This window comes from Salvelinus fontinalis, chromosome 21, assembly GCF_029448725.1.
Source record: "Salvelinus fontinalis isolate EN_2023a chromosome 21, ASM2944872v1, whole genome shotgun sequence".
NCBI lineage: Eukaryota > Metazoa > Chordata > Actinopteri > Salmoniformes > Salmonidae > Salvelinus > Salvelinus fontinalis.
In genome coordinates this window covers 15,455,350-15,480,799 of record NC_074685.1, presented here as the reverse complement: position 1 = coordinate 15,480,799, position 25,450 = coordinate 15,455,350, and the positions used below count along the sequence as shown (strand labels likewise).

Sequence of the window (25,450 nt, the reverse complement as noted above, 5' to 3'; positions counted from 1 at the left end):
TCACACTTCTGTGAAATCAAACTGTCCACTTAGGAAGCAACACTGATTGACAATAAATTTCACATGCTGTTGTGCAAATGGAATAGACAAAAGGTGGAAATTATAGGCAATTAGCAAGACACCCCCAAAACAGGAGTGATTCTGCAGGTGGTGACCACAGACCACTTCTCAGTTCCTATGCTTCCTGGCTGATGTTTTGGTCACTTTTGAATGCTGGCGGTGCTCTCACTCTAGTGGTAGCATGAGACGGAGTCTACAACCCACACAAGTGGCTCAGGTAGTGCAGTTCATCCAGGATGGCACATCAATGCGAACTGTGGCAAAAAGGTTTGCTGTGTCTGTCAGCGTAGTGTCCAGAGCATGCAGGCGCTACCAGGAGACAGGCCAGTACATCAGGAGACGTGGAGGAGGCCGTAGGAGGGCAACAACCCAGCAGCAGGACCGCTACCTCCGCCTTTGTGCAAGGAGGTGCACTGCCAGCGCCCTGCAAAATGACCTCCAGCAGGCCACAAATGAGGGAACTTTTTTTTCTACACACAATACGCCATAATGACAAACCGAAAACAGGTTTATAAAACCTTTTAAATCAAAAACATAAATACCTTATTTACATAAGTCTTCAAACCTATGCTGCGTTCATGATCTAGTCGGAACTAGGACATTTCCGACTTGCTAACAGTTTGTGTTTATATACGTGCCGCGTTCATGGATTCAGCAAGTCGGACATTTCCTTGTTCCGACAATATGTGAAGGCGGCACTACTCTGAGCTAAGGCCTACGTTTTAACCACGCCCACCATTTGACGCAGTAACCAGACGATTTCCTCATTCGCCATTTTTTTGTGAGCGGATTACATCAGACCACAAGCCGTGTGCCTGTGGATGGGTCAATTGAACATACACGACTCTTAAATGAAGGTACTTATTTTTTGCTCTTACATGAAAGCGATTAAGTTAAAATTACTTTAATGTTGTGAGTGGTTGATCTTATAATAGCGTGGCATAAAATGACCTTGATTTCGAAACATTCGCAGTCACACTGGACTTGGGCTGGGAGTGACAGCTAGTAAGTTAGCAAGGTAACGATACTGCTGCTAACTACTACTAGTTAACTTACCATGCTGTCAGATACGCAAGTTAATGAACGATGTAGTGAGATATGTCAGCTACGTAATGGTGGTCATAGCTGGTTAGCTAGACGTTTGCTATTTGTATTGTTTACTAGTTACTGTAGCTGACGTTATCTCCTTTACTAGCTAGCTATGTTGTTAGTCTTGCCTAGTCATAACTCATAAAGCTAAGGTTAGGCAAGCGGTGGGTTTGTTCTTTCTGTCAGTCTTGTTTTGAAACATGTTAATTAACAGGGTTAGGGGGTTCGTTTTTTAAAGGTAAGTCACTCAGTGACCAAGAACTCTGTGTGTGTGTGTGTGAGAGAGAGAGTGACCATGTTACTTTTTCGCCGTGCTTTCCCAGTGACCCCAGCCAGGTGTTAACCCGGTGTGTATCCACCATGTTGAATGGGGTGTTCAGGCTACATGGCCTGATGGTGGCGTCTCACCCCTGGGAGGTGATTGTGGGCACCATTGCCCTGACCGTCTGTCTCATGTCCATGAACAACCTGGCCACTAGCGACCAGATCTGCAGCTGGAGCAATGGCTGTCCCAAACTACAGGAGGTGAGTTGGCCTGGCACACAATAGAAAGTGGACCCTCTGGGACAATTATTATGTTTTATTCTATTCTACCAAGATTAGTGTTGCATCTTAAAGCTGCTGTGACACCACCACAGCAAAGACATCAGTCATGTTTGGAAAGAATATTAAATGAAATGCTTTCTCCTTCTACAGAGAATCCTAAACAGTGATGTAATCATTCTAACGGTGACACGCTGCATGGCCATCGTGTACATCTACTTTCAGTTCCAGAACCTTCGCCAGCTGGGCTCCAAGTACATCCTTGGTAAGTCTCATTTCACAAGAACTGTAACAATACAAACATCTATTGTCTTGTGTATATGTAACTAACACCCACCTGTGGATGAATGTTATGATTGTTAATATGTTATGGTCTGTTCTGTGTTGCCTCTAGGTATAGCGGGTCTCTTCACAGTATTCTCCAGCTTTGTCTTCAGCACCGTGGTCATTCACTTCCTGGGGAAAGAGTTGACAGGCCTAAAGTAAGCATGCTCTTACTTGACTCGCCTAACTATGTTTGAGAATAACTTTTCCAGATGTGAGATGCGAAACACTTCACAATATGCTGGCCTATTTTATTTTGTTATATTACATAATGTTTTTTACTATAAAATAGTGATGCACCAATAAGATACATTTTTGTCTGATACCGATATCTGATATTTTCCTATGCAAAAAAAACTATACCCGATATTTAACATTTTGGTGGCCTTTTAAGCATTCTAGTACAGTTAAATACTTAACACACACACATGGACACAGCGGTCTAATGCACGGAAACTCGGTGCAAGAGGCGTCACTACAGTCCTTGGTTTGAATCAAGGCTGTTTCACATCCGGCCGTGATTGGGAGTCCCATAGGGCGGTGCACAATTGACCCAGCGTCGCCAGGGTAGGCCATCATTATAAATAAATAAAAATTCTTAACTGACTTGTCTAGTTAAGTAAAGGTTACACACACACCACACTGACCAAAAAATTGTGAAAATGTTCCCATTTACTAGTAAAACATAATCAAAACCTATTTCTTTCACTTGCTGTGCTGTTTCGTTGTTCAGTCGTTTCATTCTCAACCTGGATTTCTATTGAACGCCGTTTGGGGCTTTGCGTGTCAAAAAAGAAAACAATGACCAGTAGATAACATTATTTGACGTGTCAAATAAGCTTGTTGACCAATCAGGACCTGAATATGACTGCATGTTACATAATAATTTAACGAGTTAATACATTTTTTACATAGTTATTACACATTGATTACACTATCACTTGTATTTCATGTCACAACGATTAATCGATACGTATGCTATGATGCTGGTAAAGTTGTCTCTCGCAACTACAGTGCTGGTCATGTGTGTGTGTGTATATATATTGTAACGACCCTGGGTTTATAAGTGCGGAAATCGACTCTGCCGCTTGAGCATGCTTTTGCGGCACAGTCGATAGCACGCCGGACCTCGGGCTAGAAGGTCGAGGGTTCGAGACCTGCTCTCTGCTGTTTCATTACAATATACACTGCTCAAAAAAATAAAGGGAACACTTAAAAAACACAATGTAACTCCAAGTCAATAACACTTCTGTGAAATCAAACTGTCCGCTTAGGAAGCAACACTGATTGACAATAAATTTCACATGCTGTTGTGCAAATGGAATAGACAAAAGGTGGAAATTATAGGCAATTAGCAAGACACCCCCAAAAAATGGGTGATTCTGCAGGTGGTGACCACAGACCACTTCTCAGTTCCTATGCTTCCTGGCTGATGTTTTGGTCACTTTTGAATGCTGGCGGTGCTCTCACTCTAGTGATAGCATGAGACGGAGTCTACAACCCACACAAGTGGCTCAGGTAGTGCAGTTCATCCAGGATGGCACATCAAGGAGAGCTGTGGCAAGAAGGTTTGCTGTGTCTGTCAGCGTAGTGTCCAGAGCATGGAGGCGCTACCAGGAGACAGGCCAGTACATCAGGAGACGTGGAGGAGGCCGTAGGAGGGCAACAACCCAGCAGCAGGACCGCTACCTCCGCCTTTGTGCAAGGAGGTGCACTGCCAGCGCCCTGCAAAATGACCTCCAGCAGGCCACAAATGTGCATGTGTCTGCTCAAACGGTCAGAAACAGACTCCATGAGGGTGGTATGAGGGCCCGACGTCCACAGGTGGGGGTTGTGCTTACAGCCCAACACCGTGCAGGACGTTTGGCATTTGCCAGAGAACACCAAGATTGGCAAATTCGCCACTGGCGCCCTGTGCTCCTCACAGATGAAAGCAGGTTCACACTGAGCACATGTGACAGAGTCTGGAGACGCCGTGGAGAACGTTCTGCTGCCTGCAACATCCTCCAGCATGACCGGTTTTATTTGATTAATGGTGGTCAGACCCATCTATGTGAAGCTAGCCACAATAAGGATTAGCCACAATAGTGGACTGCGGTTAGCCTTCAAAATAAATGTATTGCATAATTCTGCTATTTGTATTAATTTGCATTACTGTCAATGACACTTTATTTTGAAGGCAAACCGCAAATTCCTCTATTGTGCCTAATCCTTATTGTGGCTACCTTCACAACACAACCAATTCCAGTCGAGCCTCACTAGCCAGATGAAGTTACCTGGATGCTTATAACGTTAGCTTTGGGCAACAGGGTTAATTCGCTGGCTAGCCATTTATTTTCATGAACTGAAGTTCAATTTCAATAGGCGAACAAGTGGCAACCTAGCCAATACTTACACGGATTCCTAAATCATTGCTAAGAATAATGAAAATGAGTGCAGTTTCTACTGGTCATTGTTTTCAGGCTGGTTGTATTGGTGCTAGCTAAGCACCAAGCTAAAGCTAGCTACCCCAGAAGTTGCGTTCGAACAAATTATACTTTATTACCAACGCGCTATTGTAAACACATCATTCGTGGCCGGTGTTTGCTTATTTGCAGACTTCTTTGTACAGCTTTGACAGTGCTACTGTATCTTTTTTGACATGCAAAGACCCAAACGGCGTTCCATAGCGTTAGGGTTGCGTCAATTCAATCTGGTATAAGGACAAGTATGACAATGAGTCACTAATTGTATGCTATGTATTTTTTATTAACTAAGTAATAAATGGCAAATGCAACTTTCGTATATACGGGTTCACTGCAACACCCGCAGGGTGGAACAAGGAACTGACTTGTTCCTGACAAAGATATTATAATATACTCATGACAGAGATAGTTCCCGCTTCCGAGCCGGCCTGTCAGAGTAGAGACTGGGCGTGGGTTAGACTCACCCAGCCTATCGCCGGCGCTCAGGCTAGTCCTAGCCTCTTTGCGCTCTTTGGTGTCCCGGCGCTGTTGCTGTGTAGATTACGCTCCCTCACCCCAGAGACTGAGGTCAGACAGCTCTGCAACATTGTCTGAGCTATTTGCACCTGTATACAAAAGCACACTGTTCTCGCTCAAGGCTAACCACAGCTTCTCAGCACACTTATCTGGGGCTAACTGTTACTTCCAGCACACACACACAGACACCCAGGCGCCCAGGCCAACAGTTGCTAATATTCAATCACATTGAGTATTCAATCACATATAGTATTGGGTTGTAGAGCATAATTCAGAACCTCACAATAGTATGTATGTCTTGAAGCTAATAGCAGTGACGCTATTACTGTGTAACTCCCGTAGGGCAACATCTGAAAAATAGCTCACATGGTAGTGTGTACTGGTGCTCGACCAGTCGGCGAAAGCCAACATCACGGGCAATTTTTTTCATTATATAGGCTTTAATGGATTTTTCCTTTTTGAGTTATCGCGCTGAAAATGTCCTACTCTTTCAAATGACTGCTTGATCCACACAGCAGACTTTGTGGGCTAGGTTATGAATGCTGTGTTGCACGTGTAGCGCAACACTTTACGTGGCGTCATTACGGCATGTACCTACGTTATACAGGTATACACGTCAGCTTTGACATCGGTTTTGCACATCGGCGTTAAACTAGACATGGGCCGATACCGATGTTTGCATTTTTAGCTAATATCGTCCGATTCCGATATGTTCAGCAATTTTTATATCGTGCATCCCTACTATAAACAAGGCTATTCCATAGGCTTCTACAAGCATGCTCCACTGCTGAGGTTACTACCTTTTTGGAGATCGTTTTACAATATATAATATAAACAGTTGATTTTAAGGTTTCAGTAAATTGATCTTAAATGGCACTTGTTTTTATTGATATTTTTGGGCAATTGGGATTTATTTGTAATAGTTATTATAAATTAGCCATTATTGCGCACTGTTGGCATATACACTAAACAAAAATATTAATGCAACATGTAAAGTGTTGGCTCCATGTTTCATGAGCTGAAATAAAAGATCCCAGGAAGGTGTATTTCTCTCAAATGTTGTTCACAAATTAGTTTACTTCCCTGTTAGTGAGCATTTCTCCTTTGCCAAGATAAGACAGCCACCTGACAGGTGTGGCATATCAAGAAGCTGATTGAAATGGCATGATCATTACTTAGGTGCACCTCGTGCTGGGGACAATAAAAGTCCACTCTAAAATGTGCAGTTTTGTGACACAAAACACAATGCCACAGATGTCTCAAGTTTTGATAGAGCATGCAATTGACATGCTGACTGCAGGAATGTCCAGCAGTCAGCATATTAATGTCTCTACCATAAACTGCCTCCAACATCATTTTAGCAAATTTGGTGGCGGTGGGGTTATGGTATGGGCAGGCATAAGCTACGGATAACGAACACAATTGCATTTTATCGATCTCAGTTTGAATGCCAAAAATAACATGACGAGATCCTGATGCCCATTTTGCGGCCCTTTTTTGTAAAGGTATGTGACCAACCGATGCATATCTTTATTCCCAGTCATGTGTAATCTATAGATTAGGGCCTAATTAAATTGACTGATTTCCTCATGAACTAACTCAGTAAAATCAATTAAATTGTTGCATGTTGCGTTTATATTTTTGTTCAGTATAGATACACGCGCGCACATTTTTTCACAGTGCGGGCATTGTTCTAAAAATACCTGATTTATTATTTTTTTGAGTACTCTGAAAAGAAGTAAAGTGAGTACTCGAACAGTCAAATGTGAAATCCCTATCCCAGTCCTTACACTTGTCTTACATGTTATCCAGAACCTCTTTATGAAACGTAACTGTGTTTTCTCTCCTCAGTGAAGCTCTGCCATTCTTCCTGCTCCTCATTGACCTGTCCAAGGCCTGTACCCTGGCCAAGTTTGCCCTTAGCTCCAACTCACAGGTAAGCAACCTCTCTCAGTGCCTTCCACAGAGTACATAAAACACTAATATATGTATGTCTATGGTGCCCAGACTGCCCACACATCTCTGGGAAGCCAAGAAAGAATATTGGGACGCAACTGTTGTCTCAAGAAACAGTGGCTGGCTACTGGCATTTTTGGAGTAACTCACTATTATCATAGCTTTGCTGATGTGAGACTTCTGAACTAACTTTTATACCGGAGCTGCACTCTTGACCAGTGGAACAGAGATTCTTTAAATCAATGGGATTTAGTGGTTTATGTAAAGGGAAATCCTAACCTATATGTGTGTTTTTCTATATAGGAGGAGGTGAGAGAGAACATCTCTCAGGGCATGGCTATCCTGGGTCCTACCTTCACCCTGGATGCCTTGGTGGAGTGTCTGGTCATTGGAGTGGGCACATTGTCAGGTGTGCGTCAGCTGGAGATGATGTGTTGTTTCGGCTGCATGTCTGTCCTGGCCAACTACTTTGTTTTCATGACCTTCTTCCCTGCCTGCGTTTCCCTGGTCCTCGAGGTAAGGATTGGCACAGGAATAAAGATTCTGAGGTGTGTGTCTGAAATTGTGTCTGTCTGTGTTTGAGCTTGTGTGTGTCTGTCTGTTCTCTCTGGCCTTTAAGATAAGAGTCGGCATGTGAAGGGAGGGTTTTCAGATGTGTGTGTGTGTAACATCTCCTCACCTCTTTCTCCCTGTGTGTGTGTGTGTGTGTGTGTGTGTAGCTGTCCAGGGAGAGCCGCGAGGGCCGTCCCGTCTGGCAGCTGAGTCACTTTGCCCGTGTTATGGCTGAAGAGGAGGACAACAAACCAAACCCTGTTACACAGAGGGTTAAAATAATCATGGTAAAAAATTGACCAACCTTAGCACTACCCCGAACCCGTAGTTAACAACCGTAACCCAGATAGTCAAGGTCATATGGAGAAAGAACAGCATAAAGAATATGTGCATAAAGAATGTGGTCTCTCCTCTTCCTGTAGTCTCTAGGTCTGGTTCTGGTCCATGCCCACAGTCGTCTTGTGTCAGAGCAGCCAGGTCAGAACCGGACAGTGGATGGCGCCAGCAGTAGTCTAGCTCTCGATGGGCCTACAGTCCAGAGGATGGACCAAGACTACAATCTCTGGCCAATACCGCTCACCAGGTAAGTCATTATATCACCTCTCCCACCTCTGGGTGGTGGACTGGACTATTTCTAGAACATTCTCCCTCTGCCCTTCTGTTGTTGGTGACTCGGCCTCAACTGGGGCGGCAGGTAGCCTAGTGGTTAGAGCGTTGGGCCAGTAACCGAAAGGTTGCTAGATCCAATCCCCGAGCTAACAAGTTAAAAATCTGTCGTTCTACCCCTGAACAAGGCAGTTAACCCACTGTTCCTAGGCCGTCATTGAAAATAAGAATTTGTTCTTAACTGACTTGCCTAGTTAAATAAATAAAAAAGAAACAATCTGTGAAAGCAAAATCTTGTAAAGTTTTTCAGCTCTCTCTTTTCTCGTTAGTATGGAGCTGGAGCAGGTGATAACACTTGGTCTGGCTCTGCTGCTGGCTGTGAAGTATGTCTTCTTTGAGCCGGCTGAGACAGAGTTGTCCCTAAAGAGCTCCATCTCCACCTCTATCTCCGCCCCTGCACTGAGCCATAAGGGGGCTGAGGACTGCTGCAGGAGGGATCCTGCACCTGCTAAAACATCCCCGACAACCAACAGCACCCCAAACCCTTTGGCTAAAACTGATTCTAACATAGCGGCCAAAGAGGAAAGAGGTAAGCTGAGCCAAGGTTATTGTGCTTGATTTGTTTTGAGACTCCTCTGTTTATAAGTCTGTTGGTCTTATTGTTATCTCTCCCCTCCACTTTCTTTCTCTCTCTCTCACTCACTCTCTTTCTCTCTGTAGTTGAGGTGATTCAACCCCTGGTGGCCTCAATGGTGCAGAACAGTCCCTTCTCTCTGAATGGACCTCTCCCTCAGAGTTTAGGGGACAGTGTGTCCCCCACACCTCCTTTCTTTACCCCAACTCCAGACACAACTACATCTCTCCCCAACCCCCCCTCCCAGCCCCGCTCCCTGGACCAGTGTCTGTCCATCCTCAGAAACCCTGAGGTGAGCTTCCCCTTTACACAACTGCGCTCAGAATCCAGCACCATACTATGTTAAACACAACTGTATTAAAACACAGAACAACCACTCAACACTTAGAAATATTACCATTCTTTGCTCACAATACTTAAACACGGTTCCTTTTCAGTCAGTCAACTTCGGTACAACATACTATGGGGAGTTGCACTATCGTGACTTTGGTTGAAGGATCTACAATCACGCCTGACAAGGCCAATAAAATCTGCACTTCGCTGGAAGCCTCTTCTCCCACAGGCGATAAGCGTGAGGCTCGGATTCATTCCTTCAATTATTCCGCTTTTCACGCTATTAAAGCAATTGGAACACGAGACTGTTTTGCATTGCGCAAACTGTCCATTATTGGTAGAGCTTGCTCACCCCCTGGACGTTGTGTGCTGAAGTTTGTATGGTTCTCATAAGTTTCCTAATCACAAACAATTAGTTATTCTTCGATTTGCCTGGTTATAGCAATAAGTAAGATGGCTAACGTGACCGAAACAACGAAGGCTAATAAGCCGGGTTCGCGACCATGCCCCAATGTCTGTGATGGTTGTCTTTTATGTCTCTGCTCGGTGCATGCCCTTGCTTTTTTTGTGTATGAGACTAGGGGACGGCTGGCACTGTTCCACTACTAGTCCGCGGCGGAGGTTCTCTTGTCAATCGTGTAGGATTCTTTAGGGGTCTTGGTGTTGTTGATAGTGAGTTCTTCTCCCGAGTTCTTCGGGTCGTTGGTCAGGTCGAATGTTTCCTGGCTCCTGTGCACTCTGTCGCTGGTTACGTGAGGTTATTCAACGAGTGGGTGAACAAATTATGTGGGTATACCCCTGCTGCCTGTGTCTGCCTTGGTTAAGCACCGCTTGCCTCTCTTCCCAGAAGGATTTAGGTCCCGGTCGCTTGGTTATTCCGAACGGACCGTGCTGCAGTCAAAGAGGCTAGCTTAGACTAAAGAGCCTCCTGGCTAACGTCGTCTAGCATGCATAACTTCCGGTGAATGAAGCTTACTAGTGTCCCCCCAGCGCTTTGGCAACCCCATTCCTATTCTCATTTCCTGGAGTTGGAGGGAGTAGTGAGAGCGGGGGCTTGCATGCTACTCCTATGAGGAAGTAGCCGCCGAGCAGCTGCACCGCTCCACAAAAATGTCTGTGACGACAGTGCCCCTACGTTTTGTTACGGCAAATGGGGTATTACGTCAGCCATTGCCGGAGCCCTCTGTGCCCATAAGGGGGCCTGGCTTCATGCAGGTTATACAGAAGCACAATGTGTGTTGGAAGCTCGTCCATGTTTAATGCCCTCTGGTACCACGTGTTCCATGTTATTCACAGGGTTCAAGGGTTATATCAATCTCCTCAGAGTGGGAGTAGTAAGTTGGGCGATTCACTCTCTGTCCACAACGGGTCACCCCTCCCCCATAGGTGGCTCATTACTGGGATTCATTGCTGATTCCTGCCTGTATCTCACTAGTCCCTAATGAGGTCTCTAGTGATAACGGTTATGGAACCTGTAGGCGATTGATGGTTGGTAGCGGAGTCGAGGGAACAAGCAGGGTTGGACACGACCATGATATTATCCCACACACAGAAATGAGCTGTCTTTCTCCAGCTCAGCGCTTTTCATTCCTGGGAATAAGATTAGATTATGAATCGCCCGTCTGTTACCACAGAAGGGGTCAGTTTTTCAGAGCCATCTTTCCTATTCCCAGCTAGGTTACAAGGTGCTAAAAAACTGGAGAGACAGTACTTGTCGCCAGTAACCTCCATGATAATGTTTTTCCCCCTGGGTCTATTTTTAATGTGTTGTCCAGTGCTGGGTGCCAGCCAGTTGTGCCAGCAATCCAGTGCTGGGTGCCAGCCAGGCTCGTTGTGACGACAGTACTGTCAATCGGGCTACATCACTTATCGCTGGAGCCATGGGACCCATTGTGGGTCGGGCTTTAGGTAAGCCTTTTTTTCAACTCCAAAGTTCCACAGTGTTCACGGACGTCAAAAGTGTTGTCTCCCGCATGTGAGTTTGATGAAAAGTGTCCCTCCACATTCACACACACCGTTGTCAAGAGTGGTGGAAATGGATGAAGAACCAATCTCTCCCAGTCCACAAGGTGGTGTCCCGCCCCTTCAGATGGAAGGTCACTGGAGGCTCACTGTCTGCGCCAACCAATGGCGTGCATGCGCAGTGTCACCCTGGATCATTGAACAGTGACGTCAGGGTACAGGCTACAATTTGTTGTGCGTCCCCCACGCTTCTGTAGCGTCAACACGTCAACTGTTCCCGAGGCCTCAGCTCCTGTTTTGAGGGAGGAAATATCCTCCGGTCTCCAGAAGCAGGCAACCCGAGTGGTTCCTCTGTCAAAGCTCCAGGAAGGCTGGAACTGGAGGATATGCGTTCCATTCTAGACCTACGTGACCTCAGCAAGCACCTCAGTCTACAAACTCAGAATGGGGTGGGCATTCTCCACGTTAAAAGTGTACTGATGTCAAACTTAATCATTGCTAGACAACGATTTTCAAGTCTTCCATAGATTTTCAAGCAGATTTAAGTCAAACCTGTAATTCAGCCACTCAGGAACATTCACTGTCTTCTTGGTAAGCAACTCCGGGGTAGATTAGGCTTTGCGTTTTAGGTTGTTGTCCTGCTGAACGGTGAATTCATCTCCCAGTGTCTGGTGAAAGCCTACTGAACCAGGTTTTCCTCTAGGATTTTGTCTGTGCTTAGCTCCTTTTCCATTTCTAGGTGGGGGTGTATGCCTCATGATTAACGACTCATGGTGTAATCATAACAACGTACAGGAACTCAAGTCCTTCTGTTCACCCGACCTAGAATTCCTTACCATCAAATGCCAACCAAATTATCTCCCAAGATATTTTTCGTCAGTTATCGCCACTAGAGGTCGACCGATTATGATTTTTCGACGCCAATACCGATTATTGGAGTACTAAAAATGCCGATACCGATTTAATCGGCCGATTTAAAAAAAATAAACAAAGAATTATTTGTAATAATGACAATTACAACAATACTGAATGAACACTTATTTTAACTTAATATAATACATAAATAAAATAAATAATGAAACATGTTCAATTTGGTTTAAATAATGCAAAAACAAAGTGTTGGAGAAGAAAGTAAAAGTGCAATATGTACCATGTAAGAAAGCTAACGTTTAAGTTCCTTGCTCAGAACATGAGAACATATGAAAGCTGGTGGTTCCTTTTTAACATGAGTTCAATATTACCAGGTAAGAGGTTTTAGGTTGTAGTTATTATTGGAATTTTAGGACTATTTCTCTCTATACGATTTGAATTTCATATACCTTTGACTATTGGATGTTCTTATAGGCACTTTAGTATTGCCAGTGTAACAGTATAGCTTCCGTCCCTCTCCTCGCTCCTACCTGGGCTCGAACCAGGAACACATCGACAACAGCCACCCTCGAAGCAGCGTTACCCATGCAGAGCAAGGGGAACAACTACTCCAAGTCTCAGAGCGAGTGACGTTTGAAACGCTATTAGCGCGCACCCCGCTAACTAGCTAGCCATTTCACATCGGTTACACCAGCCTAAAGCCGGGAGTTGATAGGCTTGAAGTCATAAACAGCGCAATAGCTGCTGGCAAACGCCCTAAAGTGCTGTCTGAATGAATGCTTATGAGCCTGCTGCTGCCTACCATCGCTCAGTCAGACTGCTCTATCAAATATCAAATCATAGACTTAATTCTAACATAATAACACACAGAAATACGAGCCTTTGGTCATTAAAATGGTCGAATCCGGAAACTATCATTTAGAAAACAAAACGTTTATTCTTTCAGTGAAATACGGAACCGTTCCGTATTTCATCTAACGGATGGCATCCCTAAGTCTAAATATTGCTGTTACATTGTATAACCTTCAATGTTATGTCATAATTATTTACAATTCTGGCAAATTAATTACGGCCTTTGTTAGGAATAAATGGACTTCACACAGTTCGCAATGAGCCAGGCAGCCCAAACTGCTGCATATACCCTGACGGCTTGCACGGAACGCAAGAGAAGTGACACAATTTCCCTAATTATAAGAAATTCATGTTAGCAGGCAATATATATATATATATATATTATTTTTTGAATCCCCTTTACTCCCCAATTTTCGTGGTATCCAATCGCTAGTAATTACTATCTTGTCTCATCGCTACGTCTCTCCCGAGCCCGTACGGGAGTTGAAGGTCGAAAGCCATGCGTCCTCCGAGGCACAACCCAACCAAGCCGCACTGCTTCTTTAACACAGCGCGCCTCCAACCCGGAAGCCAGCCGCACCAATGTGTCGGAGGAAACACCGTGCACCTGGCCCCCTTGGTTAGCGCGCACTGCGCCCAGCCCGCCACAGGAGTCGCTGGAGCGCGATGAGACAAGGAAATCCCTACCGGCCAAACCCTCCCTAACCCGGACGACGCTAGCCCAATTGTGCGTCGCCCCACGGACCTCCCGGTCACGGCCGGCTGCGACAGAGCCTGGGGGCGAACCCAGAGACTCTGGTGGCGCAGTTAGCACTGCGATGCAGTGCCCTAGACCACTGCGCCACCCGGGAGGCCTGTTAGCAGGCAATATTAACTAATTGTGCAGGTTTAAAAATATATACTTGTGTATTGATTTTAAAGGAAGGCATTGATGTTTATGGTTAGGTACATTGGTGCAACGACAGTGCTTTTTTCGCAAATGCGCTTGTTAAATCATCACCGTTTGTCGAAGTAGGCTGTAATTCAATGAGAAATTTAACAGGCAGCGCATTGATTATATGCAATGCAGGATACGCTAGATAACTACACATGGTTGATGATATTACTACCATAATTTCCGGACTATAAGCCGCTACTTTTTTCCCACGCTATGAACCTTGCGCTTTATACAATGATGTGGCTAATTTATGGTTTTTCCCGCTTTCACAAATTCATGCCGCCAAAAAACTGAGCACCGTCACATAATGTGAAGTAAATCGAGCGCGCTCAAACTTTCCATCATTCTGATTACGGTAGTCATTTTGTCACCCTCATCATGGCAAAGACACGGAGAAATGCATATGATGCAGCTTTCAATTTGAAGGCGATCGATCTGGCTGTTTGAAAAGGAAATAGAGCTGCTGCACGGGAGCTTGGCCTTAATGAGTCGATGATAAGACGTTGGAAACAGCAGCGTGAGAAACTGACTTAGTGCAAAAAGACAACAAAAGCTTTCAGAGGAAAGAAAAGCAGATGGCCCGAACTAGAAAATGAGGCTTGGATGACAAGTGGGGAGAAATCCTTCACTAAAACGGGCCGCATGCGAAGAGCGACTTATGGTCAAGTCTGCCAGTGGGTCCTGACAGCGTGGAGCTGCTGCGTATTGAAGAGGGCAGCATAAGCTCAGCGGGGAATTTGCCTCCGGATGAAAGTGAGGAGAGCACAATGAAAACGATCCAACATCGAATGAAGCAATTCTGAGGCTATTCAACTCCGACACCAAAGGAGATGACTTCAGTGGTTTCAGTGCACAGGAGGAAGATGGTGACCAAGGACTTTCTTGGTAGGCTACTGTTTACTGCTATTTAAAAAAAAAAAAATGTTACAAGCCTGTTTCGTTAAAGCCTATTTATTTTTGTTACAAGACGTGTTTCGTTAAAGCCTATTTATTTTTGTTACAAGCCGTGTTTCGTTTAAAGGCTGTGTAAAGTTCATTTGTTTCAATGTACCGGTAGGCACCTGCGGCTTATAGACACGTGCGGCTTATTTATGTACAAAATACATTTTTTTTTTTTTTATTCAGTGGGTGCGGCTTATATTCAGGTGCGCTTAATAGTCCAGCAATTACGGTAGTTTAACTAGTGATTATGTTAAGATTGATTGTTTTTTATAAGATAAGTTTAATGCTAGCTAGCAACTTACCTTGGCTTCTTGCTGCCCTCGCGTAACAGGTAGTCAGCCTGCCACGCAGGCTCCTCGTGGAGTGCAATGTAAGGCAGGTGGTTAGAGCATTGGACTAGTAACCGGAAGATTGCAAAAACGAATTCCCGAGCTGACAAGGTAAAAATCTGTCATTCTGCCCCTGAACAAGGCAGTTAACCCACCGTTCCTAGGCCATCATTGAAAATAAGAATGTGTTCTTAACTGACTTGCCTAGTTAAATAAAGGTGTAAAAAAAAATATATATACACAGTGTGGAGAACAAGTATTTGATACACTGCCGATTTTGCATGATTTCCTACTTACAAAGCATGTAGAGGTCTGTAATTTTTATCATAGGTACACTTCAACTGTGAGAGATGGAATTTAAAACAAAAATCCAGAAAATCACATTATATGATTTTTCAGTAATTAATTAGCATTTTATTGCATGGCATAAGTATTTGATCACCTACCAACCAGTAAGAATTCCGGCTCTCACAGACCTGTTAGTTTTTCTTTAAGAAGCCCTCCTTTTCTCCACTCGTTACCTGTATTAACTGCACCTGTTTGAACTCGTTACCTGTATAAAAGACACCTGTCCACACACTCAATCAAACAGACTCCAACCTCTCCACAATGACCAGAGAGTTGTGTAAGGACATCAGAAATAAAATTGTAGACCTGCACAAGGCTGGGATGGGCTACAGGACAATAGGCAAGCAGCTTGGTGAGAAGGCAACAACTGTTGGCGCAATTATTAGAAAATGGAAGAAGTTCAAGATGACGGTCAATCACCCTCGGTCTTGGGCTCCATGCAAGATCTCACCTCTTGGGGCATCAATGATCATGAGGAAGGTGAGGAATCAGCCCAGAACTACATAGCAGGACCTGGTCAATTGCCTGAAGAGAGCTGGAACCACAGTCTCAAAGAAAACCATTAGTAACACACTACGCCGTCATGGATTAAAATCCTGCAGCGCACGCAAGGTCCCCCTGCTCAAGCCAGCGCATGTCCAGGCCCGTCTGAAGTTTGCCAATGACCATCTGGATGATCCAGAGGAGGAATGGGAGAATGTGGTCTGATGAGACAAAAATAGGGCTTTTTGGTCTAAACTCCACTCGCAGTGTTTGGAGGAAGAAGAAGGATGAGTACAACCCCAAGAACACCATCCCAACCGTGAAGCATGGAGGTGGAAACATCATTCTTTGGGATGCTTTTCTGCAAAGGGGACAGGACGACTGCACCGTATTGAGGGGAGGATGGATGGGGCCATGTATCGCGAGATCTTGGCCAACAACCTCCTTCCCTCAGTAAGAGCATTGAAGATGGGTCGTGGCTGGGTCTTCCAGCATGACAACGACCCGAAACACACAGCCAGGGCAACTAAGGAGTGGCTCCGTAAGAAGCATCTCAAGGTCCTGGAGTGGCCTAACCAGTCTCCAGACCTGAACCCAATAGAAAATCTTTGGAGGGAGCTGAAAGTCCGTATTGCCCAATGACAGCCCCGAAACCTGAAGGATCTGGATAAGGTCTGTATGGAGGAGTGGGCCAAAATCCCTGCTGTAGTGTGTGCAAATCTGGTCAAGAACTACAGGAAACGTATGATCTCTGTAATTGCAAACAAAGGTTTCTGTACCAAATATTAAGTTCTGCTTTTCTGATGTGTCAAATACTTATGTCATGCAATAAAATGCAAATTAATTACTTAAAAATCATACAATGTGATTTTCTGGATTTTTGTTTTAGATTCCGTCTCTCACAGTTGAAGTGTACCTATGATAAAAAATTACAGACCTCTACATGCTTTGTAAGTAGGAAAACCTGCAAAATCGGGAGTGTATCAAATACTTGTTCTCCCCACTGTATATATATTTCTTTACATCTCTAGGGTATGTGGGACGGTAGCGTCTCACCTCTTCAACAGCCAGTGAAACTGCAGGGCGCCAAATTCATAACAACAGAAATCCCAGAATCCCAGAAATCCACATACATGTATTTTACACCATTTGATAGATACACTTGTTGTAAATCCAGCCACAGTGTCTGATTTCTAAAAGGCTTTATGACGAAAGCAAACCAAACGATTGTTAGGTCAGAGTCAAGTCACAGAAAAACACAGCCATTTTTCCAGCCAAAGAGAGGAGTCACAAAAAGCAGAAATATAGATAAAATGAATCACTAACCTTTGATGATCTTCATCAGATGACACTTATAGGACTTCATGTTACACAATACATCTATGTTTTGTTCGGTAAAGTTCATATTTATATCCAAAAATCGGAGTTTACATTGGTGCGTTATGTTCAGTAGTTCCAAAACATCCAGTGATTTCACAGAGAGCCACATCAATTTACAGAAATACTCATAATAACCATTGATAAAAGATACAACTGTTATGCATGGAATTTTAGATCCACTTCTCCTTAATGCAACCGCTGTGTCAGATTTCAAAAAAACTTTACGGAAAAAGCAAACCATGCAATAATCTGAGTACGGCGCTCAGTCGACATATCAAGCCAACGAGAGGGTACTCGGAGTGTGATGTCAGGAAAAACAACCTCTCACTCAACGTCAACAAAACAAAGGAGATGATCGTGGACTTCAGGAAACAGCAGAGGGAGCACCCCCCCTATCCACATCGCAGGGACAGCAGTGGAGAAGGTGGAAAGTTCCTCGGTGTACACATCACAGACAAACTGAAATGGTCCACCCACACAGACAGCGTGGTGAAGGCGGCGCAACAGTGCCTATTCAACCTCAGGAGGCTGAAGAAATTTGGCTTGTCACCCAAAACCGTGACAAACTATTACAGATGCACAATCGAGAGCATCCTATCAGGCTGTATCACAGCCTGGTACGGCAACTGCACCACCCTCAACCGCAAGGCTCTCCAGAGGGTGGTGTGGGATCAAACTACCTGCCCTCCAGGAAACCTACACCACCCGATATCACAGGAAGGCCAACAAGATCATCAAGGACAACAACCACCCGAGCCACTGCCTGTTCACACCGCTACCATCCAGAAGGCGTGGCCAGTACAGGTGCATCAAAGCTGGGACCGAGAGACTGAAAAAACAGCTTCTATCTCATGGCCATCAGACTGCTAAACAGCCATCACTAACTCTGAGAGACTGCTGCCTACATTGAGACCCAATCACTGGCCACTAATAAATTGATCACTAGTCACTTTAAACAATGTCACTTTAAATAATGCCACTTTAATAATGTTTACATTTCTTACATTACTCATCAAATGTGTCTACTGTATTTTATACAATCAATTGCACCTTGCTGCTCGGCCATTGCTCATCCATCCATATATTTATATGGACATTTTCTCATTCACTCCTTTAGATTTGTGTGTATTAGGTAGTAGTTGGGAAATTGTTAGATATTACTGCACTGTCGGAACTAGAAGCACAAGCATTTCGCTACACTCGCATTAACATCTGCTAACCATGTGTATGTGACCAATACAATTTTATTTGATTTTTTTACACATTTTTACTCCTGAAATGACTTAGGCTTGCCATAACAAAGGGGTTGAAAACTTACTGATTCAAGACATTTCAGCTTTTCTCAATTGAATACTTTCTGAAGGCACTGGATGTGTTAATATTGATATGTATTTATGGCTCTCTGCCTATGCTTCTTTCCAGTTGGGCGCTCGTTTTCTTAGCAATGCCGAGGTGATGGAGCTGGTGACATCACGTAACATCCTGACCTATAAGCTGGAGGCTGTCATGGAAACACCAGAGAGGGGCGTGGTCATCCGGAGAGAGATGCTATCATCCAAACTACCATCACCCTCTGCCTTAGCCTGTCTTCCTTACAAGGACTATGACTACACTAAGGTAGCCTACTCATAGGGACTACAACTGCCACTAATCCAGTTTACTGAAACAGACAGTTGATGTAAGCTTGGTCTGAAATCAACCCAGTAAGGTCTAGTGTTGTACTGCCCTCACCCATCCCAAGTTTTTCTGTTTTATCAGGTGATGGGCACCTGCTGTGAGAACGTCATTGGCTACATGCCCGTGCCAGTGGGCGTTGCTGGCCCTCTCCTATTGGATGGGAAGCAGTTCCATGTTCCCATGGCAACGACGGAAGGCTGCCTTGTGGCCAGCACAAACAGAGGATGCCGGGCCGTCGCTGTGAGTGTAAAGTATACGTCTATTGCAGTTTAACTCTCTGAGTGTAGAGTATATGTCTAGCGTAGGCTAACTCTGTCTCGTCTAACCTCCCTTTCTCTCTCCAGTTGAGTGGAGGTTGCAGCAGCAGGGTGCTAGCTGACGGTATGACGCGGGGTCCTGTTGTACGGCTGCCCTCAGCGTGCCGGGCTGTAGAGGTCAAGGCCTGGCTGGAGACCACAGAGGGTTTCAGGACCATCAAGGATGCCTTCGACCACACCAGCAGGTCAGGGTCAAGGGTTAAAGGTCACAGTCACCTCAGGATCACACAGATCAATATATAGGTTGGGTCATGTTATAATGATCAGATTATCCAATCATACCTGGACCTCACCTAATGTGGATTATAGAAAATAACTGACCCTAGGTCAGTGACTGGGGGCAACTTATAGCTACTCTGATCTCAATGATGTAGTTTAAATTGGCCGTCACATAGTATTGTTCTGTTGTACAGTAGTTGCATATTTGCCTCTGTCTGTTAGGTTTGCCCGTCTGGACAAGCTATTGGTAGGTCTAGCAGGGAGGAACCTCTACATCCGCTTCCAGTCCCACACTGGAGACGCCATGGGCATGAACATGCTCTCTAAGGTCAGACTATGCTCTGTGTGTGTGTGTGTGTGTGTGTGTGTGTGTGTGTGTGTGTGTGTGTTTGTGACCATTCTAAAAGGTAATGCAGTGGAGCAGTAAGGGTGTCCATTTTAGAGAGGTTACATTCTTCAGAGGAATTACTTACTGGTGATGGAATGGACTTCACAGAATAACAAGAATGCTGTTTCTGGTGTCTAATAGCACATATTAACTGTCTCTGTGTGTGTCTGCAGGGTACAGAGCAGGCAGTAAGCAGGCTCCAGCAGCAGTTCCCTGAGCTCCAGGTTCTAGCGGTGAGCGGAAACTATTGCACTGATAAGAAACCTTCAGCCATGAACTGGATCCTGGGTCGGGGAAAGTCTGCTGTGTGTGAGGTCACCGTCCCCGCCAGGGTGGTCCGAGAGGTATGTTACAGCTACAACAACCACACACACTCACAACCACACACACACTCACAACCACAGACACACGCACGCTCACACGGAGACACATACTCAAATGGAGACACACACACGTGCTCAAATCTGTTGGTACCCCTCCACAAAAAATGAAGAATGCACAATTCTTTCAAATAACTTGAAACTGACAAAAGTAATTGGCATCCACCATTTGTTTATTCCATATTTAATAAAAATCAGACTTTGCTTTTGATTTTTTTTATTCAACATAATATTGTAAATAATAAAATGGCATGGGCAAAAATGATGGGACCCGTAACCTAATATTTTGTTGCACAACCTTTAGAGGCAATCACTGCAAATGTTTTCTGTAGCTCTCAATGAGACTTCTGCACCTGTTAACAGGTAGTTTGACCCACTCTCCCTGAGCAAACTGCTCCAGCTGTCTCAGGTTTGATGGGTGCCTTCTCCAGACTGCAGGTTTCAGCTCTTTCCATAGAGGTTCGATAGGATTCAGATCAGGACTCATAGAAGGCCACTTCAGAATAGTCCAATGTTTTGTTCCTATCCATTCTTGGGTGCTTTTAGCTCTGTGTTTCGGGTATTTATCCTGTTGGAGGACGCATGACCTGCGACAGCTTTCTGACACTGGGCAGTACGTGATAGTCTTGAGACTTCATTGTGACCTGCACAGATTGAAGGCCCCCTGTGCCAGGCGCAGCAAAGCAGCCCCAAAACCTAACCCAGCCTCCTCCATGTTTCACTGTAGGTATGTTGTTCTTCTCTTTGAACGCTTCATTTCTTCATCTGTGAACATAGAGCTGATATGACTTGCCAAAAAGCTCCAGTTTTGACTCATCTCTCCAAAGGACATTCTCCCAAAAATGGTCCTCCTGGGTCTTCTTCCATGGAGCCCACTTTCACTCAAAAAGCGACAGATGTTGTGATCAGAAACTGACGTACCTTCACCTTGGAGTTCAGCTTGTATCTCTTTGGTAGTTATCCTTGGTTCTTTTTCTACCATTCGCACTATCCTTCTGTTCAATCTGGGATCGATTTTCCTATTGCGGCCGCGCCCAGGCTACAGTTCCATGGACCTTAAACTTCTTAATAATATTTGCAACTGTTGTCACAAGAACATCAAGCTGCTTGGAGATGGTCTTGTAGCCTTTACTTTTACCATGCTCGTCTATTATTTTGTTTCTGATCTCCTCAGACAAATCTCTGCTTTGCTTTCTCTGGTCCATGTTCAGTGTGGTGCACACAATGACACCAAACAGCACAGTGACTACTTTTCTCCATTTAAATAGGCTGAATCACTGATTACGAGATTGGAGACGTGATACTAATTAGTTTGAAATATCACTATAATCTAATTATTTGTTATCTTTTCTAAGGGGTACCAATAAACGTGTCCGGGCATTTTAGAATATTTCTGTAGAATAAGCAATAATTAATCTCTTTTCACAGCTTCTTTGCTTTATTCTATGACATACCAAAGGCATGCAAGTATACATGATAAAATAGCTTTTAATTTCATCACTTTTCAGGAGGAATGAAGCATTATTTCAATGAGCTGTAAGGTACCAACAAATTTGAGCACGTCTTTACATTGAGACAGGGTACATACACACTGAGACATACCGACTTGGAAGAGCTGAACTGGTGGAAGCAAATATTTTAGACACTACAGTGATTTTCCCCTTCCTTTGTTTTGAGATGATGCTCTCTGTCTCTCCAGGTCCTAAAGACCAGTACTACTGCCCTAGTAGAGTTGAACATCAATAAGAATCTAGTGGGCTCAGCCATGGCTGGTAGTATAGGAGGCTTCAATGCTCACGCTGCTAACATCGTAGCTGCTATCTACATTGCCTGTGGACAGGTACTTAAAAAGAAAAGTCTGATCTTCTGAGATTCTGTCTTTCCTAAACCAATAAAAATATATTTTTCCTATATAATCTTCCTCCCTTCCCTCTCTCTCTCCAGGACCCAGCCCAGACAGTGGGCAGTAGTAACTGTATAACTCTGATGGAGCAAGTGGGTCCTGAAGGAGAGGACCTGTATATCAGCTGTACCATGCCCTCTATAGAACTGGGCACTGTAGGAGGGGGCACCAACCTGGCACCACAACAATCCTGTCTACAGGTTGTGTGTGTGTGTGTGTGTGTGTGTGTGTGTGTGTGTGTACCCCTCCAATAAGGGTATGTATTAACCCGTATGCGTGTCCATTGTAGATGCTGGGTGTGCAGGGTGCCAGTCTAACTGGTCCAGGGGATAATGCCCGTCAGTTGGCCAGCGTTGTCTGTGCCACCGTCCTGGCAGGAGAACTGTCTCTGATGTCCGCTCTCGCCGCCGGACACCTCGTACAGAGTCACATGACCCACAACAGGTAAACTACACTACCCATAACCCCCTGACTCACAGTAGGTATACTACATTTAAAACCTCTTGGCACACGGATCCCTTTACTTGTTTAATTGTCATCAACAACCGCTGAATTGCAGAGCGCCAAATTAAAAAGAAATTGCTAAAAATATTTATATTCATGAAATTACAAGTGCAATATAGCAAAACACAGCTTAGCTTGTTGTTAATCCACCTGTTGTGTCAGATTTATAAAATATGCTTTACAGCGAAATCAATCCAAGCATTTGTGTGAGTTTATCGATTACTAGACAAAACATTACGAACACCTAGCAGCAATGTAGATTGGTCACGAAAGTCAGAAAAGCAATCAAATTAATCACTTACCTTTGATGATCTTCGGATATTTGCACTCACAAGACTCCCAGTTACACAATAAATGTTCCTTTTGTTCGATAAAGGTGATTTTTATATCCAAAAACCTCCAATTGGTTTGCGCATTATGTTCAGTAATCCACAGGCTCGTGCCGGTCTTGAAGTCCAGACAAATTCCAAATAGTATCCGTAAAGTTCGTAGAAACATGTCAAACATTTTTATAATCAATCCACAGGTTGTTTTTAGCATAAATAATCGATAATATTTCAACTGGAGGGTAAAGTAATTCAATACAAGACAGAAATAAAATGTCAAGCTACAATTTTCGCGCGCAAGAACTAATCAAGGACACTGACGCGATTTGATAAATCTCGCTCATTTTTCAGAATAAAAGCTTGAAACTATGTCTAAAGACTGTTCACAACCTGTGGAAGCCATTGGAAAATGAATCTGGTTGATATCCCTTTAAATGGAGGATAGGCAGGCAATGGAACAGGGATTTCTCAAAATAAGAGGCACTTCCGGGTTGGATTTCCTCAGGTTTTTGCCTGCAAAATCAGTTCTGTTATACTCACAGACAATATTTTGACCGTTTTGGAAACTTTAGAGTGTTTTCTATCCTAATCTGTCAATTATATGCATATTCTAGCATCTGGGCCTGAGAAATAGGCCGTTTACATTGGGAACGTTAATTTTCCAAACATAAAATTCTGCCTCCTAGCATCAAGAAGTTAACCCTCATGGCTCACAACTACACTCCAGAGACCTCTTCTAAAAGGGAGAATGGTACTCTGTTCACACTATTCCTGAAAAAGATTGGTGACTGCTTTACTTTCAATGTTTCTTTTTCCCTCTCAGATCTCAAGCCAATGTGCCACAAATGGCTCAATCCCACTCAGAGGAGGCTGCGTGACAGATACATTACAACCAATCACAATGAGCCTTCTAGTGATAGAGGACCTGCAGTGAATTCTGGGAGCTGGAGGATTAGCCCAGTGTGAGCATGATCCTTTCATCTCAGAGCATCCAGCCTGCAACAATACATCCTCCTACCCAGAAGATGGCTGCTGTTTATTTATTACAACAGAAATAAAACTGCTAATGGAACAGTTTTGGAAATGAGTGGTTTGGGCTGGACACTCTGGGAGAGAAGTACTTCTGTCTGCTGCTAACCTCAGAGATATCTGACTCGTCACTTGGTTAATACACAGTGCAGAATGGAACTCAAAGGACTCTGTTTATTCACTGTGTGTGCAGTGGGATTGTCTGAATGGAAAAAAAAGATTTTGTATTTTATGATTTTGTATTTTTTGCAAATTCACAAATGTGCCATTGTCTTTAAAATGGCCATTGGAATCATGTGGACAGACTGACCAAGTTGAAATTAGAATTTCATTGGCAGAAGGATTTGGCCTTTAACGGCTGTGTGCACACAGCCACACAACCCCCTACATCATGGACAACAGGTTTGTTGTGATCAAATGCCCTGAAGCAATATATATATATATATATATATATATATCTATATATATATATATATATATATATATATATATATATCTATCTATATATATATATTTTTTTTTAATGGGTACATTCTAGAGGCACACATTCAGTGTATGTGGAGGTGATCAGCTTCTTACAGTATCTGGAGAAGTGCCAGGGCAATATGATACTGTATTGTGTGCAGGATTGGGCAGAATGCAACCCAAATCTCCTGACTAAATATTTGGTTAAAACGTTGCTAAGGGCGAGATGTTTTGCACTAAGTTGCCAAATAGTTGTTTGAGAGGCAAGCCTAGTATTGCTGTAGATCGTTTCCTTTCAAATTAAACCTGCCATACCTCCTGATTTTTAATGTATTATTTCATCGATAATGTTGGATAAAAATGTCAAACCAAGGTGCTAGCTATAATGTGAGTGTACAGTATGATTTAATGATTGAGTGTTCTTGGTCTGAGTATATATGCCTTACACTGCAGTGTTTCGAGGTACCTTTTAATTGGGAATGTGTAAGAAATGGTTTGACGGTCTTGGGCTTGATTCAATCCGTAGCACTGAAAAGCCACGGTATATTACAACTTGAAATTTGAGCTGACATATGCAGCGTTGAAACATTGCCTTTTTAAATTTAAATTGCGCTATTAGTCTGCCTTTAAATGGTGTCTAAACCACTACAGTTGAGGTTTGGGACTAAAGTTGCATTGCTTCAGCGAGTGTTTAGATGTATGTGGGAATACTGGATGAAACAAAGCCATACAAGTCGCCTTCAATAAACCACTTTTAAGAGACTAACTTTATTTATTGGAAAAGGACAAGGTTATGTTTGCTATTTGTTGTAAAGCAGCTCACTAGTGGTCTATCGATTTGTTGGGATGCTTGGCCTTAGGGCAGCATTTCCCAAACTCGGTCCTCGGGACCCCAAGGGGTGCATATTTTGTCCTAACACTACACAGCTGATTCAAATTCTCAAAGCTTGATTAGTTTATTTAAATCAGCTGTGTAGTACTAGGGCAAAAACAATGTGCACTCCTTGGGGTCCCTAGAACCGAGTTTGTGAAACCCTGCCTTAGGTTCATTCCAACAAGCC

At 43.9% G+C, this 25,450-nt stretch overlaps 1 protein-coding gene across 3 annotated transcripts; it reads left to right on the top strand.

Moving 5' to 3' along the window:
* Positions 1-378: 378 nt before the first annotated feature.
* LOC129818308 (3-hydroxy-3-methylglutaryl-coenzyme A reductase-like) lies at positions 379-25,151 on the top strand. Of its 3 annotated transcripts, none has more exons than XM_055874060.1 (19): positions 388-917; positions 1,473-1,674; positions 1,846-1,957; positions 2,087-2,174; positions 6,849-6,933; positions 7,257-7,469; positions 7,673-7,792; positions 7,928-8,088; positions 8,441-8,700; positions 8,832-9,037; positions 18,604-18,798; positions 18,940-19,098; positions 19,203-19,360; positions 19,617-19,722; positions 19,956-20,126; positions 21,862-22,002; positions 22,107-22,265; positions 22,355-22,509; positions 23,719-25,151. In XM_055874060.1, exons 2-19 carry the CDS (start codon positions 1,510-1,512, stop codon positions 23,771-23,773), a joined length of 2,709 nt encoding a protein of 902 aa, XP_055730035.1. In that variant the 5' UTR covers positions 388-917; positions 1,473-1,509; the 3' UTR covers positions 23,774-25,151. The 3 variants fall into 3 exon arrangements, with proteins under 3 accessions (XP_055730037.1, XP_055730035.1, XP_055730036.1); XM_055874061.1 differs by lacking the exon at positions 388-917 and adding an exon at positions 980-1,078; XM_055874062.1 differs by lacking the exon at positions 23,719-25,151 and having other exon boundaries at positions 379-917; positions 22,107-22,448.
* The last annotated feature ends 299 nt before the right edge of the window (positions 25,152-25,450 follow it).